General features: G+C 45.1%; 1 protein-coding gene across 1 annotated transcript in view; it reads left to right on the top strand.

Annotated features, from left to right (window-relative positions):
- The window catches only part of LOC126195260 (dachshund homolog 2), a 1,077,114-nt gene that overhangs the window by 698,748 nt on the left and 357,513 nt on the right, over window positions 1-20,853 (top strand). Inside the window, exons 8-9 of the mRNA XM_049933786.1 lie at window positions 1,449-1,610; window positions 14,098-14,307. Coding sequence (XP_049789743.1) covers window positions 1,449-1,610; window positions 14,098-14,307 — 372 coding nt within the window. The remainder of the gene's footprint in view (window positions 1-1,448; window positions 1,611-14,097; window positions 14,308-20,853) is intronic.

The raw sequence follows: 20,853 nt of genomic DNA, 5'->3' as shown, positions 1-20,853 counted from the left end.
CAAGTGTCCCCACAGAAAGAAGTCACAGGGGTTCATGTCTGGCGAATAGGGAGGCCAATCCACGCCGCCTCCTGTATGTTTCGGATAGCCCAAAGCAATCACACGATCATCGAAATATTCATTCAGGAAATTAAAGACGTCGGCCGTGCGATGTGGCCGGGCACCTTCTTGCATAAACCACGAAGTGTTCGCAGTGTCGTCTAAGGCAGTTTGTACCGCCACAAATTCACGAAGAATGTCCAGATAGCGTGAATCGTTTCGGATCTGAAAAATGGGCCAATGATTCCTTCGGAAGAAATGGCGGCCCAGACCAGTACTTTTTGAGGATGCAGGAACGATGGGACTGCAACATGGGGCTTTTCGGTTCCCCATATGCGCCAGTTCTGTTTATTGACGAAGCCGTCCAGGTAAAAATAAGCTTCGTCAGTAAACCAAATGCTGCCCACATGCATATCGCCATCATCAATTCTGTGCACTATATCGTTAGCGAATGTCTCTCGTGCAGCAATGGTAGCGGCGCTGAGGGGTTGCCGCGTTTGAATTTTGTATGGATAGAGGTGTAAACTCTGGCGCATGAGACGATACGTGGACGTTGGCGTCATTTGGACCGCAGCTGCAACACGGCGAACGGAAACCCGAGACCGCTGTTGGATCACCTGCTGCACTAGCTGCGCGTTGCCCTCTGTGGTTGCCGTACGCGGTCGCCCTACCTTTCCAGCACGTTCATCCGTCACGTTCCCAGTCCGTTGAAATTTTGCAAACAGATCCTTTATTGTATCGCTTTTCGGTCCTTTGGTTACATTAAACCTCCGTTGAAAACTTCGTCTTGTTGCAACAACATTGTGTTCTAGGCGGTGGAATTCCAACACCAGAACAATCCTCTGTTCTAAGGAATAAACCATGTTGTCCACAGCACACTTGCACGTTGTGAACAGCACACGCTTACAGCAGAAAGACGACGTACAGAATGGCGCACCCACAGACTGCGTTGTCTTCTATATCTTTCACATCACTTGCAGCGCCATCTGTTGTTGAAAATTGTAACTACTGTAATTTCGAATGTTTGTCCGCCTGAAAATGTACTGTTGTCCCAAGCATATTGCAACAAACGGTGTCTTTCTATCGCTGCTCGTTTAGTTGTTATTGCCGTTTCAAATATACCGGTCATTTTTGAAACACCCTGTATAAGAACTGGCGGATACTGGAGAACCTCTGAAGATGTCGAAGGCAGCTCTGCCTGAAACATTAGGAACAAAAAAGTTTCATGGACTACGACTATACACTCTGGGAGATTCACCAGCAACCACGAGAATCGGACGTGCAATCCTTCAATGTATGATACCTATGTTTAGGAAGTGTGATTGTCTTACTGCGCTCACCTTTTCGAGGCCAGCTGTATGTAAGAAGCACTGTGGAGAGGAGAGTGACGTCGGGCTGTTGTGTTGCAGGCTCGAGCAACGGCCACTCGCCCGTGCTGAACCTGAGCAAGAGCGGCGCGGGCTCCGGCGGCGAGCACTCGGGCAGCGAGGCGGGACACACGGCCGAGCCCGACGACGAGGAGGACGACGAGAACGTCAGCGACGTCGACGACGACGACGACAAGGACGCGGGTGAGTGGCCCGGGGCCAATTTCGAGCGCCTCGCCAGACTGCAAACTCAGCCGCACTGCCAGGAGAAGTTCGTGTCGAGCGCCGTGGCAACCGGCGGGAGGAAATGTCCAACAGCAGGTAGTGCAAGTTTCAAGGTGATCGAGGAGCGGAAGAACTTACCCGAGTTCGATAGGGCCGCAGACGGTCGTATTCTCGAGGGGTGGAGGATGGATTCCTCAGATAGTCGGGTGTTCAAGAGTAGCTGCAGCCACTAATGTCAACGCGGGAGAAGGCAAGCTTCCGGCAGTATTCACCGACATTGTGGCACAACAGACACTCTACTGAGAACCTTCTCCACTTTATCATTCCTCAGTTGCTGGCGTCACTAATTTCATTGTTCTGGTTGGTGTGATAAAGGGCAGCAAGTTCTAAACGTAGAAAAATTCAAGTTAGTGAGGATGATTACGAAACATAAACCAGTAATGCTCATGTACAGCGTTAGGCGTGCCCGTGTGACACAGTCACGTCGTTTAAATATCTAAGCGCAAAGCTGCAAAGCGCTGTGAAATGGAACGAACATGTGAGGATTGTGGAACGGGAGGCCAGTGCTCGACTTCGATTTATTAGTGGAATTTTGGGAAAGTGTGGTTAATCTTAAAGCAGACCGCATATAGGACACTATTGCGACCTATTCTTGAGTATCGCTCGAGTGTTTGGAATCTATACCAGGTTGGCTTAAAGGAAGACATCGAAGTAATTTAAAAGGGGGATGGTACGTTTACGACCGGAAGGTTCGAACAACACGTAAGCGTTACGGAGATGCTTCGGGAACTCGAATGGGAATCCCTGGAGGGAAGACGAAATTCTTTTCGAGGAACACTATTTAGAAAATGTAGAGAGCCAGCATTTGAAGCTGACTGCAGAACGATTCCACTGCAGCCAACATACATTTCGCGTAAGGACCACGAAGACGAGAGAAATTAGGATTATTACGGAGGCATATATATATATATATATATATATATATATATATATATATATATATATATATATATACTCCTGGAAATGGAAAAAAGAACACATTGACACCGGTGTGTCAGACCCACCATACTTGCTCCGGACACTGCGAGAGGGCTGTACAAGCAATGATCACACGCACGGCACAGCGGACACACCAGGAACCGCGGTGTTGGCCGTCGAATGGCGCTAGCTGCGCAGCATTTGTGCACCGCCGCCGTCAGTGTCAGCCAGTTTGCCGTGGCATACGGAGCTCCATCGCAGTCTTTAACACTGGTAGCATGCCGCGACAGCGTGGACGTGAACCGTATGTGCAGTTGACGGACTTTGAGCGAGGGCGTATAGTGGGCATGCGGGAGGCCGGGTGGACGTACCGCCGAATTGCTCAACACGTGGGGCGTGAGGTCTCCACAGTACATCGATGTTGTCGCCAGTGGTCGGCGGAAGGTGCACGTGCCCGTCGACCTGGGACCGGACCGCAGCGACGCACGGATGCACGCCAAGACCGTAGGATCCTACGCAGTGCCGTAGGGGACCGCACCGCCACTTCCCAGCAAATTAGGGACACTGTTGCTCCTGGGGTATCGGCGAGGACCATTCGCAACCGTCTCCATCAAGCTGGGCTACGGTCCCGCACACCGTTAGGCCGTCTTCCGCTCACGCCCCAACATCGTGCAGCCCGCCTCCAGTGGTGTCGCGACAGGCGTGAATGGACGGACGAATGGAGACGTGTCGTCTTCAGCGATGAGAGTCGCTTCTGCCTTGGTGCCAATGATGGTCGTATGCGTGTTTGGCGCCGTGCAGGTGAGCGCCACAATCAGGACTGCATACGACCGAGGCACACAGGGCCAACAGCCGGCATCATGGTGTGGGGAGCGATCTCCTACACTGGCCGTACACCACTGGTGATCGTCGAGGGGACACTGAATAGTGCACGGTACATCCAAACCGTCATCGAACCCATCGTTCTACCATTCCTAGACCGGCAAGGGAACTTGCTGTTCCAACAGGACAATGCACATCCGCATGTATCCTGTGCCACCCAACGTGCTCTAGAAGGTGTAAGTCAACTACCCTGGCCAGCAAGATCTCCGGATCTGTGCCCCATTGAGCATGTTTGGGACTGGATGAAGCGTCGTCTCACGCGGTCTGCACGTCCAGCACGAACGCTGGTCCAACTGAGGCGCCAGGTGGAAATGGCATGGCAAGCCGTTCCACAGGACTACATCCAGCATCTCTACGATCGTCTCCATGGGAGAATAGCAGCCTGCATTGCTGCGAAAGGTGGATATACACTGTACTAGTGCCGACATTGTGCATGCTCTGTTGCCTGTGTCTATGTGCCTGTGGTTCTGTCAGTGTGATCATGTGATGTATCTGACCCCAGGAATGTGTCAATAAAGTTTCCCCTTCCTGGGACAATGAATTCACGGTGTTCTTATTTCAATTTCCAGGAGTATATATATATATATATATATATATATATATATATATATATATATATATATATATATATATATATATATATTCGTTTTTTTCGTTATTTGCGAGTGGAACGGGAACTGAAATCACGAGTAGTGGTATAGGCTACCTTCAGCGACACACCGTTCGCTGATATGTGTAGTAAGTAAGTAGATGTAGGTGCAGATGTAGATCATGTTCATCAAACCAAACCCGAACAACTGTGACCCGGTGACATGGTGCATCGTCATCTATAAAAATTCCGTCGTTGCTTGTAAACATAAAACCCATGAATGGCTGCAAACAGTCTCCAAGTTGCCGAACATAATCATTTACAGTCAATAATCGGCTCAGTTGGACCGGAGAGCCCAGTACGTTGCGTGTAAACACACCTCACATCATTAGCACAGTGCCGTGTTGACAACTTGAGTCCATGATGTCGTGAGGTCTGCGTCACACTCGAATCCTACCACCAGCTCTAAACATCTTAAACGGGACTCATCTGAACAGGCCACGGTTTTCCAGTCGTGTAGGGCCCAACCGATATTGTCAGGAGCGCAGGAAAACGCCGCACGGGATGTCGTGCTGTTAGCAAAGATACTCACGTCGGTCGTCTGCTGCCGTAGCCCATGAACGCCAGATTTCGCCGGACTGTCCAAATGGATACGTCAGTCGAACGCCCCACATTGACTTCTGTGGTTATTTCAGTCAGTGTTGTCTGTTACCACTGACAACTCTACACAAACGCCTCTGTTCTCGGTCGTTAAGTGAAGGCGTCGGACACTGCTTTGTCCGTGGTGTGAGGTAATGCTTGAAATTTGGTATTCTCGGCACCCTCGTTCCACTCTGGATCCCGAAATATTGAATTCCCTAACGATTTGCGGAATGGAATGTACCGTGCCTCTAGATACAACTAGCATTCCGGGTAGTGGGGCAATCACCATGTCGGAAACTGTTTCACATGAATCACCCGCGTACAAATGAGAGTTCTGCCAATGCATTGACCTCTTATACGTTACGTACTCGGTACTTTGGTGATCTGCATGTGTGCACACCACTGTCCCACGACTTGTGTCACTACAGTGTAATGTTGTTGCGAACAAAGTGCAGTATATCGTCGGTGTAAGACTTTGAGCTCCATGAGGTGCAGGATTGGCGTGTGTACGGTAGGCGGCTGCCGGGTGTCGGTAGCGTGTCCGCGGGCGCTGCTACCGACCATTGTTCCGAACCTGTTGCCACCGCCGCCGCCGCCGCCGCCGCCGCCGCCGCCGCCGCCTGGCGCAAGCTGACCCCGTCCCTCCAGTAGAGTTCTGCTACAACGATGGCAAGCGACACAAAATTCTGTGTCCCATCACACAGCCAGCAGACAGCTCGAAGTTTTAACTCTCCTTATCAATCATCATCAGTATCACCTCCTTTTCGCTTCTTATTAAGAGAATCGAGTTGGTTGTCTCAGTTCACACCTGTTGACATCGGTAATTTCGTAGTCCTTCGATCTGCTTTTCTTAGACATCGTGACCTCTTCCACTTGGTATCTGTGTTACCCGATTCCAGCAAAAGTTTGCTTGAGGATCCTGTGGAGAGACATTCTCTTAATAACATTGCTGTCGTTTTAGTTCAAGGCCTACAGTCCAACCTTAGCTGTGTCGAATACCTCCAATATTGGACGCTTTCTTCTTTCGTTATGAGAAAACTAGGAAGGCTCGACAACTTATCATACAAGTTATTGTAGCACAGTATGTATTTATACTGAGAATTAGGAAGATGTATGTCACTATGTCACATTCTGCGAAACATGTGTTAAGTACGTTCGTAAGTTGTAATTTTTTATATCATAGGTAGATATTTCGATATTAGGGAGGTGCTACACACTTCTACTCCACTATAATTATAAGTATACGTAAAAATGTTTCCCGACAGATCACCGAAGTTAAGCGCTGTCGGGCTCGTCTAGCATTTGGATGGGTGACCATCTGGTCTGCCGAGCGCTGTTGGCAAGCGAGACGCAGTCAGCCCTTGTGAGGCAAACTGAGGAGCTACTTGACTGAGAAGTATTGGCTCCGGTCTCGTAAACTGACATATAGTCGGGAGAGCAGTGTGCTGACCACAGGCCCCTCCATATCCGCATCCAGTGACGCCTGTAAGCTGAGACTGACACGGCGGCCGGTCGGTATCGTTGGGCCTTCCAAGGCCTGTTCGGATGTTTAGCTTCATACCTAAAAATACCCTTCCCTTCTTTGACGTATGGCGACCTTCACTATAGATAGGCTGCATAAGGATTGATAGGTAACATGTATCTGATATTACGCCATGAAACGCCGTAATTTTTTCATAAATTTCATCCTGAAAGTCTGTTTCGGGACAAGAACGGTTGCCGTATCTCGTTTGTCCACAGACCATTGTTACTACAATTCCAAATGAATTTTTATAACATTTAAATTGTCCAGTATTTGGAATACTCTGAAGACTATCAGTACCGGCGATGAGTGGTCAAGAATGCGGTGAACATTACCCTAAGCGTCATAGTGCGCGCTAGGGCCAATAAAAAGATTCCTGATTGGACATATCACCAGGATCATATCCTACAGAGATTTTGGTATGCATTTTAAAAGAGGAATTTCTGTTAAATGCGTACCAAAATCTCTGCGGGGTAGGAAGGTCAGCTGCGCTAGTACGGATACATACTGGGAGCAGCGCCTTCTACTGCGGTCAGCATTGTGTGAGACGTAAGAACTGAGGCAGATGATCACTTGGAAAACCTAAACAGAGATGCCGACCCACATTGCTTGCTTTCATCAACAATTAGACTCTGCTAAAGTGCCGAAACACCAAGACTGGAAGAAGGTCAATCGCCATATGGAAACCAGAGGAAATCTAATGAGGGTGGATGATATCTCCTCCTTGTAGTCGTCTTGACCTTGAGCTGAACGCCTCAACACACCTCACACTCTTTGACGGCATGTGACAACAACCTAAAGGACCTCAGTTCACTTACCGTTCGTAAACTGAACTATCGGATACGTAGCAGAGATAAGAGATACGGAAATAGAAGATGCGGAAATAGAAGTACATCACCTTCAGATGTGATTTGAGACATAGAAGACAATTCGTCAGTATGGGAAGAGCAGGTACTGGTACCACACCTAATCCTTAGCCGTTCCTAGCTTCTGCTCCAGCACAGGTGCCCATGATGAAAATGGGATACTTAACGCAATGAGTTCCCGTCACTCTCTTCTAATTTCCCTAAGTTAGACGCATCGTCTTTTAGGTCAAATGTTGCCTGTACGCTTTAACTCGAACAGCTACATTTGAGTATTTACAAAACTTTGAAGTTATGTTATTCGTCGTACCGTTCACTCAGAATTAAAGAATACAGTAAGTCAATTACGATACTTTTCTTTTTTTTCCAAATTAGGCTTGCGACCCACCGAACCCAGCGCAAGGCTGCAGCGCTGCCTTCGAGAGCAGGAGTAGCCGGCAGTTAACGACGCTTCGTGATCCGCGCTAATAAAAGCGAATCGTGAGGAATCGGTTAGGGCGGCGAACGCCATTAGTGGTGACCTGGCGACGCCCCGCCAAGCTGCCGATTTACGACCCGCCGGCGGACAATAATTCCTGACGATGACGCCCTGCTAGGTGTACGAAACGAAGCGATGACGCCCGACTGCGTTCTGTTTCCTAATGGTGCGCGCCACCGCGGCTATTAAAACCGGCGGGAGTTGCCGTCTTTTACAAATATGAACACTCCATTTCTCTCCCGTCTCTCTTTCTGTACCTCTCTTATCCTTTTCCAGCGTTACCCACCCGAACTTTTCTTTTTTTAAACTCCGCACTCCACCGGCGTTTACTTTAGAACACCGAACGTCACGCGAGCTGTTAGTTAATGTACGGGCTGTACTACTATATTTAATTTCCTTCTCGTTTCGTTATACATTTTTCAGCGGCCGGTATTTCTCATATATCTCGTTAGCGGGCGGCGGTATTAAAATTTATGGCGCGTTTGTATTAATGTAATGATCGTGCCGCGCCAGGGAGACGGACAAAGGCAGTATTGGGCAATAGAGGGAGAAGCCCGGCGTGTATTTAATTACGTCCAGATGTTTACGAGACATTTTCGGTAATGGGAGTGTATAATAATAATAGGTGTGTTGGCGTGGCCGGCGGTCCCGGGTTGTTATCCGGCGATCTGTTTGTTGTAAGGTTACACGGGCGGCCTTGTTAGCGGCGCAGCATCAGATGCGCGCGAGCCTGTGATTGCCACTCTGCGCGCCGGATGTTTGCTCTGGCCCGCCGTAATAGCTTACGTGCTTTCTGGCGCGCGCGCCTGTCGCCGTGACACACTTTTACTGCCGTCGGCAGGTAGCGTCGGACCCCACGGGCGCCGGTATTAGTCTCTAGCGTCGGCTCTGTTCGAGCTCCGCTATTTTCCACCCTAGAGCACCGTCCTCAACAATCCGGGGTCGAGGACGTCTTAAAAATTCTTAACAGAACGACCTCTGGTACTGTAAGTACCCTCTGCCACACACCGTAAAGCCGTCGGCACACGGACCGTGCTATCGAAGCACACGGACCGTGCTATCGAACGTTAACGTTGAGCGTGCCAAGTTCAACGTGCTGCTGAACGCTCAGGGACGATGCGACTTGTGCATACGGTACGAGGACCCCAACGTGGTACACGCGATCGCAGCACACTCCAGTGGCAGTTGAGGGATGTTTCTAATTCGTAAATCACACTGCTTACTCAAAGGGCGCGCGTAAAATTCCCATGTTAGCTCTATTAAAGCACACATTTCCTCCATCGTCCACGAAAAGGAAAGTACCATTTCCAATCAATAAGGACATAGGCTTATAAAAGTTCCATTACAAACAGTGCGGTACAAATTTGGAGTACTTCTCCGCATAAGATAAACATTATTTCATCATTCCCAAAAAAAAAATGGTTCAAATGGCTCTGAGCACTATGGGACTTTCCATCTGAGGTCATCAGTCCCCTAGAACTTAGAACTACTTAAACCTAACCTAAGGACATCACACACATCCATGCCTGAGGCAGGATTCGAACCTGCGACCGTAGCGGTCGCACGGTTCCAGACTAAAGCGCCTAGAAACGCTTGGCCACACCGGCCGGCTCATCATTCCCACATTTTAGTAAAACCCCAAGGTCAATCTTACTTGATCACTGTTCCTATCCAATGGCAGAATCTTTGTAAGGATCTAAGTAAAGAAAAAGGAGCAAAATATCTGCCATCTAGATTAAGCCAATCGAACAAAGTCACCCCTCAAAAAAAGGTGAACTTATATTTACATAACATAAAATATTATAGTACATACTTATATTAAACTAATAATAAAGTATCAGAACCTAATAAAAACGTGAATGTTAGGAAAAAAATAGAAGTGTTGCGACGCGAACCACCGCCCCAGTAATTTATTGAGAGCAGTGACACTACTTATTACGCTAAACCAATAATAGGACACATATTTTTAATCATAGTATGCTACCTCTTGCTGAAAACCTTAATCGTAGATATGTTACTAATTGAAATTTAATTGTAACAAATTGTACCAAGAACAATGCGTTTTGGGTGGATCTTCAGTGTGTCGCTGCCTTCAAATAGCCTACCCTCATAATACGCAATTTACAATAATTGTTTTGCCACGAATATGATGTTCCTCATTATTTTATTGGAACGAATCCACAGTTAACAACGGGTTTTCCAGTTATTCTCAATTTTCTGGTGCTCAGAAACGGCATGTATACATATAGCCTTGAAATGAATGCCAATATGGCGCCTCACAACTCTGTACTGAAGGGAGACGGCGTGCGTGTGACGTAGGTGGCGTTATGCCATCTCATTGTTCAACGCTCAGACGCACGCTCAGAATATCTGACATGCCAGATATTGCTCTGCACTTTCGGAAAGACTCCCGAACGAGCTATTCCACGCTATGACGTCAGAAACTCGGCAGTTCGGAAAGACTCCCGAACGAGCTATTCCACGCTATGACGTCAGAAACTCGGTACGCTCAACGCTCAACGTTCGGATGCACGGTCCGTGTGCCGATGGCTTAAAGTCTTCCTCTCACGGAACGTGGAAAGGTACGTGAACGAGGAGCTGGTGACGCCACAGTGTGGAATTCCACTTTCTGCTAGAGTGCGAAGCGTGAAATGAAGAATCTGGCACTCAGAGTTTTGCCTTACGAAAGGAACGTGGCGAACAAAGCATCAGAACGCTAAGAAGCGCTCGTTATTTTAGGTACGACTTGTGATAATATGATAGGAAAACACTGAAACGCCAAAGAAACTGGTATAGGTAAGCGTATTCAAATACAGAGATATGTAAACAGTCAGAATACGGCACTGCACCGAGCGAGGTGGCGCAGTGGTTAGCACACTGGACTCGCATTCGGGAAGACGACGGTTCAATCCCGCCTCCGGTCATCCTGATTTAGGTTTTCCGTGATTTCCCTCAATCACTCCAGGCAAATACCGGGATGGTTCCTCTGAAAGGGCACGGCCGACTTCCTTCCCCATCCTTCCCTAATCCGATGAGGCTGATGACCTCGCTGTCTTGTCTCCTTCCCCAAACAACGCAACCCAATACGGCACTGCGGTCGGCAGCAGCTATATAACACAACTAGTGTCTGGCGCAGTTCTTAGATTGGTTACTGCTGCTACAATCGCAGGTTATCAAGATTTATTTGAGTTTAAACGTGGTGTTATAGTCGGCACACGAGCGATGGGACATAGAGTCTCCGAGGTAGCGTTGAAGTGAGGTTTTCCCGTACGACCATATCACGAGTGTACCGTGAATATCAGGAGTCTAGTAAAATATCACATCTCCTACATCGCTGCGGCCGGAAAAAGATCCTGCAAGAACGGGACTAACGACGACTGAAGAGAATGGTTCTACGTGACTGAAGTGCAACCCTCCCGCAAATTTCTGCAGACTTCAGTGCTGGGCCATCAAAAAGTGTCAGATATGGGCTTTCGGAGTCGAAGGCCCGCTCGCGTACCCTTGATGACTGCTCGACACAAAGTTACGCCTCGCCTGGGCCCGTCAACACCGACATCGGACTGTTGATGACTGGAAACATGTGGCCTGGTCGGACGAGTCTCTTTTCAAATTGTATATAGCAGATGAACGTGTACTTGTATGGAGACAACCTCACAAATCGATGGACCCTGCATGTCAGCAGGGGGACTGTTCAAGCTGGTGTGGGGCGCGTGCAGTTGGAGTGATATTTATTTATTGCCAAATTATAGACCTGTTACCTGAAGTTTTAAAACAGGTCGTACATCTTACAATTTTAGTTTTTCACCTTTTTGCAGTTTTCTTTTCTTTTGTTTTATCTACAACATTTACAAAGAATAATACTTTTCAAAATAACAATAATTTAAGGTTGAAATATAAATAAAATTTTGTTGTTTTTTTAAGAAGAAAAGCGAAAACGATAGCAGCTGCCGACACTAAGTCTCAATGAAACTCATCGACTATTTACGATGGTTAATGTTTCACGGTGTATGACGACAATATGTTTTCAGAAGGTTGTGCCCCATAGCTCGACATATTTCAAGAATGCCACGATTACCGCCAAAAGCTCCTGATGAAATTTCTGTATGTAACATCCAGTGTCGGTCCAGAGACCATCATAAATGAATTTACAACATATTAGGTGATTTAAAAGTATTGGCGTCAGACCCATGAATTCGTCACTGTTACAGCTGCAACGTGACAACATTGACGAATACATAGCTATTGTTATTTGACGTCAAACGATTTTATGTCGCCTAATACGGCGTTGAGCCAGCGGTGTTGCTCCAGTGGTAACATCCGTTCCCGTCAGATCACCGAAGTTAAGCACTGTCGGGCTAGCAATAGGATGGGTGGCCACCCGGTCTACCGAGCGGTGTTGGCAAATCTACACCTACATCTACATTTACACTCCGCAAGCCACCCAACATTGTGTGGCGGAGGGCACTTTACGTGACACTGTCATTACCTCCCTTTCCTGTTCCAGTCGCGTATGGTTCGCGGGAAGAACGACTGCCGGAATGCCTCCGTGTGCGCTCGAATCTCTCTAATTTTACATTCGTGATCTCCTCGGGAGGTATAAGTAGGGGGAAGCAATATATTCGATACCCCATCCAGAAACGCACCCTCTCGAAACCTGGACAGCAAGCTACACTGCGATGCAGAGCGCCTCTCTTGCAGAGTCTGCCACTCGAGTTTGCTAAACATCTCCGTAACGCTATCACGCTTACCAAATAACCCTGTGACGAAACGCGCCGCTCTTCTTTGGATCTTCGCTACCTCTCTGTCAACCCGACCTGGTACGGATCCCACAGTGATGAGCAATACTCAAGTACAGGTCGAACAAGTATTTTGTAAGCCACCTCCTTTGTTGATGGACTACATTTTCTAAGGACTCTCCCAATGAATCTCAACCTGGCACCCGCCTTACCAACAATTATTTTTATATGATCATTCCACTTCAGATCGTTCCGCACGTATATTCCCAGATATTTTACAGAAGTAACTGCTACCAGTGTTTGTTCCGGTATCATATAATCATACAATAAAGGATCCTTCTTTCTATGTATTCGCAATACATTACATTTGTCTATGTTAAGGATCAGTTGACACTCTCTGCACCAAGTGCCTATCCGCTGCAGATCTTCCTGCATTTCGCTGCAATCTTCTAATGCTGCAACTTCTCTGTATACCACAGCATCATCCAAGAAAAGCCGCATGGAACTTCCGACACTATCACAAATGGGGTGCACTCAGGCCTTGTGAGGCAAACTGAGGAGCTACTTGATTAATAAGTAGCGGCTGCGGTCTCGTAAACTGACATACGATTTGGAGAGCGGTGTGCTGACCACATGCCCCTCCATATCTGCACCCAGTGACGGCTGCGGTCTGAGGATGACACGGCAGCCGGTCGGTACCGTTGGGTCTTCATGCCCTGTGCGGGCGAAGTTTAGTTTAATTTCATATGATGTTGTAAATGGTTTTCTGAACTTGATGATGGTCTCTCTACTGAAACTCGTTGTTAAATAAAAAATTTTTATCAGGAGCTCTTGGCAGTAATGATAACGGTCGTGAAAAACGAGGGCTGTCCAGAAAGTAAGTTAGGATTGATCACGAAATGAAAATCACAGTGAAAATCAGAAATGTTTCATTTGTAAGAGTTAGCTACACCTTTCAGCTACTTCTCTACGTAGTCGCCGTTCTGACTCAGACATTCGTCGTAGCGTTGTACCAACTTTCCAATACCCTCATCATAGAAAGCAGCCGCCAGTGCTTTCCGCCAATTCTCTACGCTGGCTTAAAGCTCGTTGTCTGTGCCAGAATGTTCTCTTCATAGCCAGCGGTTCGTTTGAGCAGAGATGAAACTCAGTGGGGAACAATTACGGGCTGTATTGTGGGTAACCAAACATTTCCAATTGAAACGATGCAGGAACATCTTCATTGCCCCTGCAGAATGAGGCTGAGAATTGTCTTGAAGAAGAAACCGCACGACAGTTATGTAATGTTGGTTGCATAGCTTCAGGGGAAAATTCTCGCCAGGCCCTCGTACTTGGCGGGAGACACTATTTTCTATAACATCTTTACGTGCTCACTAAGAGCTCAGGAATGAAAAGAGCGACATAATTCTACCTAGAGTCATACTGCCCAACACATATTTACAAAGCTTTATCGGATTTTCATAGTCGTTTCCATTTCGCGACCGATCGTAACTTACTTTCTGGACAGCCCTCTTATATGGCAGTATCTCGCCCTAGATAGCCAGCTTCACGTGATTGCGTGTCCCAGGAGATGATGGTATTATCGAAACTACACGTCAAAAAGTCGTGTTGCTGCTTCTCGGTGGCCCTCTCCTGTTTTGGAGTACTTGGAAGCTGCGGAGCACCATCTGCGCACAGTGTATCGGAGGGTCAGATTAGTGGTGAGACAGAAGGACGGGCGGGGTGTGGGACGTGCGACGGCAGGCGGTGAATGGCAGCGGGTGCTTTGCGTTGCAGGCGAGCTGAGCGACGCGGGCGAGATGGCGGGCCCGCACCCGGGCTCGGAGTCCCCGCACGCGCTCAACTACTCTGCGCTGGGCGCCGCCGGGGTGCCCACCGCGGAGGGAGTCTCCTCCACAGAGACGCTGCTGCGGAACATCCAGGGGCTGCTCAAGGTCGCCGCCGACAACGCGCGCCAGCAGGAGCGGCAGATCAACTACGAGAAGAGTGAGTACCCCGCCACACTAACCACTACTGCCTACAAGGCGAGCAGTAAATGTGCTACATGTAATTCACTCTGAACCTCCTTGCTGTGGACGCTTGGTTTGAGAAGCAGTCCTTCTTGGTGTACTGCCGCGTCGTCTCGTAAAATATACTGACGGAAATAAATCACACCACCCAAAAATCATTAACTAAAATAAGGAAACTTCGGAAATACACTTGTCTAGCAAACATCGACAACGATCGGGAAAGCAGTGTAGTGACCACATGTACCTCTGTACCGCATTCAGTGGCGGTATTGGCAGAGGATGACACGGCGGTCGGTCGGGCAAAACTGGCCCGTCTAGCTTCAGAATGTGGAAGTTTGTCTGACTTTTATTTTATAAGATGACGCGACAGTACACGCTTAATGAAATGAATGATGGTTCCCTTGAAAGTAATTTCAGTAGTTTAGCAAAAAATAAACGCCATCTTCTTGGTGTACATCAGGAGTGTCCAACTTGCGGCCCAAAGCAAGTATCAAGGCGATCCAAGAAGTGAGCATCCGTCACACGACTAGTAGGAAAAAAATCCATAAAATTGCGTTTACGTAAAGTGACCGTACACCGTAACTCAGCCCTAAAGACAGGTTGAAATACAAGAATGGGAAAATCGATTTCAGAATTTTCGAAATAACAGTCAAATCTTTTATAGTTATTCGACAACTTCCACAAGCAACAGAGATACGCTGCCAGAAGATTTTCAAATGGAATGCACAGAGTTGCTGCCTGACATGCAGCTAAAGGAAAAATTTGATCATGTATCTTTGTCGGACTTTCGAAAAACCATAGCTTCCCAGAGACAAATACCCCTTGTTGCACAGTCATGCGTTATATATGTCATCTTTGTTTGGAAGCACGTATATTTTTGAAACAGTTATTTTCAAGAGCAAAGAACACGGTGTGTAAAAATACCGCCAATATATCAGATGAACACCTTGAGAACACCCTAAAAACTGCAACTCCTACGATCGAATCTGATGTTGATACATTATTTTCCAAAATTCAAAACGAAACGTCACATTAATTCTATGATTTTTATCAGTAGTTTCTTAAATGTGTTAAGTGTATACCTCCGACCTTGCCTTTCATTTTTTCAGCGAATATTGTCAATGTTAAGAATTAGTATATTATGGGCAGACCAAAAATACTCGTGTTCTTCCAGTGTGGCCCAGGTAAGCTAAAAGACTGTACACCATGGTCTAGATTTAACGCTTTATTCATAATGTTGCTCCAAAGCAACACTGATTTCCATTAGCGATTAGTTCTAAAACATTCTAACTTCTCACAGTCATCCAGTGACTACGCTCAGTTGGTAGTGTCTATTGTTGCTGTATTTGTTACCATGTAGCACATACTACGAAGTGTTGCGCTGGAGCTTTGTACTGCCTGATGGCAAGTACCTTTTCCCTTTAGTTTTATCACGAATGTGTTTTATGAAACAATTGCAGGGATCTTTGCAATTATTTACGTAGCAACAAAGTAATATTGTACTCTCTGGAAAGGATTGCTTGTGAATAACTTTCAATATAAATTTAAAAAAAAATTATATATATATATATATATATATATATATATATATATATATATATATATATATATATATATATACTTACTTACTTATCGCGAATGGACCCAGAAGGATCACGCAAAGCTTTCTGACGTCGTTTCTTCCATACTTCTTTCATTCGTTCTCCATGTTTTCTTTTTCTTTCTTCTGTCCATTTTGTTCCTGGTCTCTTTAGTGCTTCCTTCTCCGACAATACATTCCACTTTTCCACCTTATTTCTAAAAGTTTTTCTATCTTTGACATCTTTAAATTCAATATTTGCTTTTTGTAAATCTAATTTTACTTGGCTAATCCAAGGTGTTGTTGATTTGACTTTTTCTATGTAAGTGAGAATTCTGTTGGTGAGTCGTGTGGGGGGAAGTCTAGTGACATGTCCATAAAATCTTAATCTTCGCCTTCTTATGTCTGCTGCCAGGTTTGATATAGTTTCTGTGGTTCTTCTTGATTGTATCCGGTATCCTTCTTCTGTTAATTTTGGACCTAAAATCTTTCTCATAATTTTGCGTTCTTCTTTTAGTATTTTTTCTAAATCACATTTTGTGTGGAGTGTGAGCGTTTCACTAGCATATAGTGCTGCTGGCTTAATTACTGCGCAGTAGTGTCTGATTTTTGTGTTCGAGGAGATGCATTTTTTATTGTATATTTCATGTGTCATACCATATGCTCTCTTCATTTTCTGTTGTCTGATCTTCTGTGCAACTTTCTCTCCTCCGGTTGGCTCCAAAATTTCACCTAGGTATTTAAAATGTTTTACTCTATTTATTTTTCCATATTTTGTGTTCAAACTGTGTATATGGAATTTCGTACAGAAAAATTCTGTCTTTTGAAACGAAATTTGTAAGCCTACTTTATCCGCGCATTCCTTAAGGATCTCTATTTGTTTGGTGGCGATTTCTTCATCATCTGCAAGTATGGCCAAGTCGTCCGCGAATGCTAAACAAGATATCTCCACGTTGTCTTTGGTTCTACCAAGATGGATTGGTTTCGAGTAGGATTGATTTTTTAATTCTTTTTCCCATTCCTTAATGACTTTATCCAGGACTATATTAAACAAAAGTGGAGATAGCCCGTCACCTTGACGTACTCCAGTTTTTATGAGAAAAGGTTCAGAGATTTCTCCCCTGAATTTAACTTTAGATACAGTGTCTGTCAGTGATTCTTTGATAAGCCTTAGTGTTTTGGAGTCAAGTCCAAGTTCCTCTAAAATGTTAAACAAAGATTGCCGGTCAATTGAGTCATAGGCTTTCTTAAAATCTACAAATGTACAAATTATGGGGGCATTTCTAATTGCTTTGTGTTTTAATATTGTCTTTAAATTAAATATTTGTTCTATGCATGAGCGACCGGGGCGGAAGCCTGCTTGATAATCACCAATTTGGCATTCCAGCTGCTCTTGTGTTCTTTTCAGCAGGCATGTTGAGAGAATTTTGTAGGTGACTTGTAAAAGTGAGATTCCCCTGTAGTTATTGACATTTGTTCTGTCTCCTTTTTTATGTAATGGGTGAATAAGGGCACATTTCCACTCCTCTGGTAATTTTTCTGTTTCCCATATTTTTGTTATTATTTTTGTGAGCTCTTGCAACGTCTTTGGTCCTAGGTTCTTTAATAGCTCTGCAACAATGCCATCTTCGCCAGATGTTCTATTATTTTTTAAGTTTTTAATGTGACATTTGATTTCTTCCTGTGTTGGTGGTAATGAATCCGGTTGAGCGTTGGCACAGATTTCTTTGGGAAACCTTAAACTAGGTTCTGGGCAATTTAGTAGGTTAGAAAAATATTGAGCCAATACTTGACAGTTTTCCTGGTTTGTTAGGGCTAATTTACCATCCGGTTTTCTGAAACATAAATTTTGAGGGATATATCCTCGTATTTTATCTGCGAAAGTTCTGTAGAAGTCTCTTGTATTATAGTTTTGGAAATTTTCTTCTATGGCATCCAGTTGTGCCTTTGTGTACTTCCTTTTTGCTTGCCTAATAGATTTTGAAACCTGTTTTCTAACCTCGTTAAATAAATGTAGACTTTCTTGTGATTTTTTACTGTTATATTCTTGAAATGCCTTTTTTCTCCTTTCCAATGCATTTTCACAGTCTGAATCCCACCAAGGGTGTTTGAATATCTTTTTCAAGGGAATAGTTTCCTTAGCTATTCGCGTGATTTTAGAATGAAATTCTTCCCATGTGTTTGCCTTTTCCTTCTCCCATTCTTCTTTTACTTTAGATTCTTTAATCTTGTTGGTGTCATATTTCTGTATTTCTGTTTTCTTCTGATGACTTCTTCGTGCTGTAAACTTGATTTTAATTCTAGTTAGGTAATGGTCTGAATCAATGTTTGCTCCTCTGCGTACTTGGACGTCGTAAATTTCTTTTTGTACTGGGTATGAAATCGCCACATGATCTATTTGAAACTCGCCAATTTCTTGTATAGGAGATCTCCATGTCTTTTGTTTTCTTGGACATTTTCTTAGAGATGTTGACATTATCTTCAGGTTATTCTGCTTACATAGTTCGACGAGCCTTGTACCATTTTTATTGGTAAATTTATGTGCAGGATATTTGCCTACGGTTTTTTGGTGGATTTTCTCTCTACCAATTTGGGCATTAAAATCGCCGAGTAGAACTTTTGTATCATCTTTTGGAATCTTGGCCATTATATTCTCCAAATTTTCCCAGAACTTTTCTGTTTCTATGGGGTTTTTCTTGTTGTCTCCGTTTGTGGGAGCATGAACATTAACCATTGTGTATGTTTTGTTGGCACATTGTAAGCGCATCGTCATTATCCTATTATTTACGGGAGTAACTTCCTTGATGGAGCTGAGCACGCTCTTGTGTATGATAAACGCCATCCCGAGATGGGGGGCTCCTCTTCCGATTCGTTTATCCGTCTTGCTCTTAAAGATGCGATAGTTGCCATAATCTGATGTTTCTTCATCTGTAAAACGTGTCTCCTGTAAAGCTAGTATTACTATCTTTTGCTTTTCAAGTTCTGTTGTAAGGTTTAGAAGCTTTCCTGGTTGGATTAATGTATTTATGTTAAAGGTTCCAATGTATGTAGGTGTTTTAAGTGGAAGTTTGCCAGAGAGCTCCGACTTTCTCTGATGTAATCGTGTAAGTCCAGGTTCCCCAGAATCCGAATTCCTGGTTGCCATCTGTTGATGGGTGGATTGGTTACCACCTGGGGTAATGTTGTTATTACTTGCACGAGTCATACTTGCTTGTAATCAAGTTGGTCCAGTGTTTCCACTGGGTGTTTAGAACCAGGGATTGTTAGTTCCTGGAGCATTATGACCAGCCGCACATTGTGTGAACAGACGCTGACCAGGATGCCGATGGTTCCCACTTCAGACGCGTCCTGGATTTGGGTGTTGACGGTGCTTATTGTAATGGCGGCACTTACTCGCCATGACACAGCAACGTCTTCGGGTTCTGTGGTTTTTGAATGAGTGTGACCCTTGCCAAAAGTCACCCTCCCACACCCTCGTGATGCTGCCGCCTCGGTCCGGGACTGCTTATTTGGGTTTCCCCTTATTCGCAGCTGTCCACCATATCTAATGGATCGTTCGCTATCCGCCACCTGCGACCCGCCCTGTATATATATGCATCATTTAAATTAAATTCCCAGAAGTAATCTGTGAAATGCTTACAGACACATTCTCAAAAATGAACTTCATGGGGAAAATTACTAAGCACTTTAAAATAAATACAGGTGCCTAGTGACTTATCTCCAGTCCCCTCCAACAGTGTGTTGTAAGTAATAGTAAAAATTTAGAATGAAAAATTGAATGTCGAGATTTACAGATACTCTTGGGGCGAAAGAAACATCACATTGTAGTAAACTGAGTGGCATTTCAAGACGATTTTGCCTATCTGAAATTGTAACTGATGAAGAAATGCAAGCAAATCCCTTGGAACATATAGAAAGTACAGCTAGCTCTGGAGAGAAAACCAAATTTGTCGCTGACATGGAAGAACTGCATCACAGATTTTTATAGACAGGCATAGGTCAAACAGTCAAGTATTTAAGAGAAACAATTAAAGAGAATGGGTTAGAAAAGACTGACAGACATGAAACAATATGCTAGATGGAAAAGTTGTACATATTTCGGATTTCGAAGTCACTCTTTTGGACATGGTATATTTTTCAAATCGATGTACATACGCAACTTATAATGCTAAGTACCCAAGGAGGAAACAGTTTACCTAAACATGTCCGTTATCATAATATGGGCTATTGTGGTACTCAACCTTTCACCTCCATAGAAGCAGCAGGAATCGCCAATAAAAAAGGGCTGGACGCAGTAAGCAGTTTCATAGCTAATACGAGGCAGTACCTGTAAAAGTGCAACAGAATTTATGGTCATAGTGAAGCGGCGAACTGCTTTAGTTCTCCTGAGAAAGGAACAAAAAGCTTAAACGGTACAATTAGTGGCAGGAAAATCTTACAGAGAAGCCACAGGCACGGCGCATGAGAAGCCTCAAGTGAAACTCTTTATGAGCTCTTCGTGGTACCAATAATCACACTTGTTTGCAGGCAGAAAGTGCTCTTTAGAAAAACCCACGAGGAATGTAGCGAGTACGAAATGGCTTTCAAGGGAACTGCGGGGCATTGCAAGAGCGTAAATGCTAATATACGACTGCATTCGAGTATAGCGATTTAGAAAGCTGGCTTTGAAGCAAAAGGCATTTAAAAAATCTGTAGAGAATCGCACTCAATTACTGCATGATGTGGGTAGCAGCGAAGTAGAGTCTATCTCGTACTCGCGGCATTAAAATGTGATTACATTCTGTAGCGTTTTACCGGACGAAGGTAATAAGTCGATCAAGTTTCGTGAAAATTCTCCAAATTTCGAAAACCTTTAGAGTGTTATTTTCTAAGAAAGTCAGTGATCGGGGCAACGGTAATGTGCTTTATTCGTGAAGGTACGTCGCGATCACATAAATTGTACTT

This window comes from Schistocerca nitens, chromosome 7 (assembly GCF_023898315.1).
Source record: "Schistocerca nitens isolate TAMUIC-IGC-003100 chromosome 7, iqSchNite1.1, whole genome shotgun sequence".
Taxonomy (NCBI): Eukaryota; Metazoa; Arthropoda; class Insecta; order Orthoptera; family Acrididae; genus Schistocerca; species Schistocerca nitens.
This window is presented reverse-complemented; position numbering and strand designations above follow the sequence as displayed.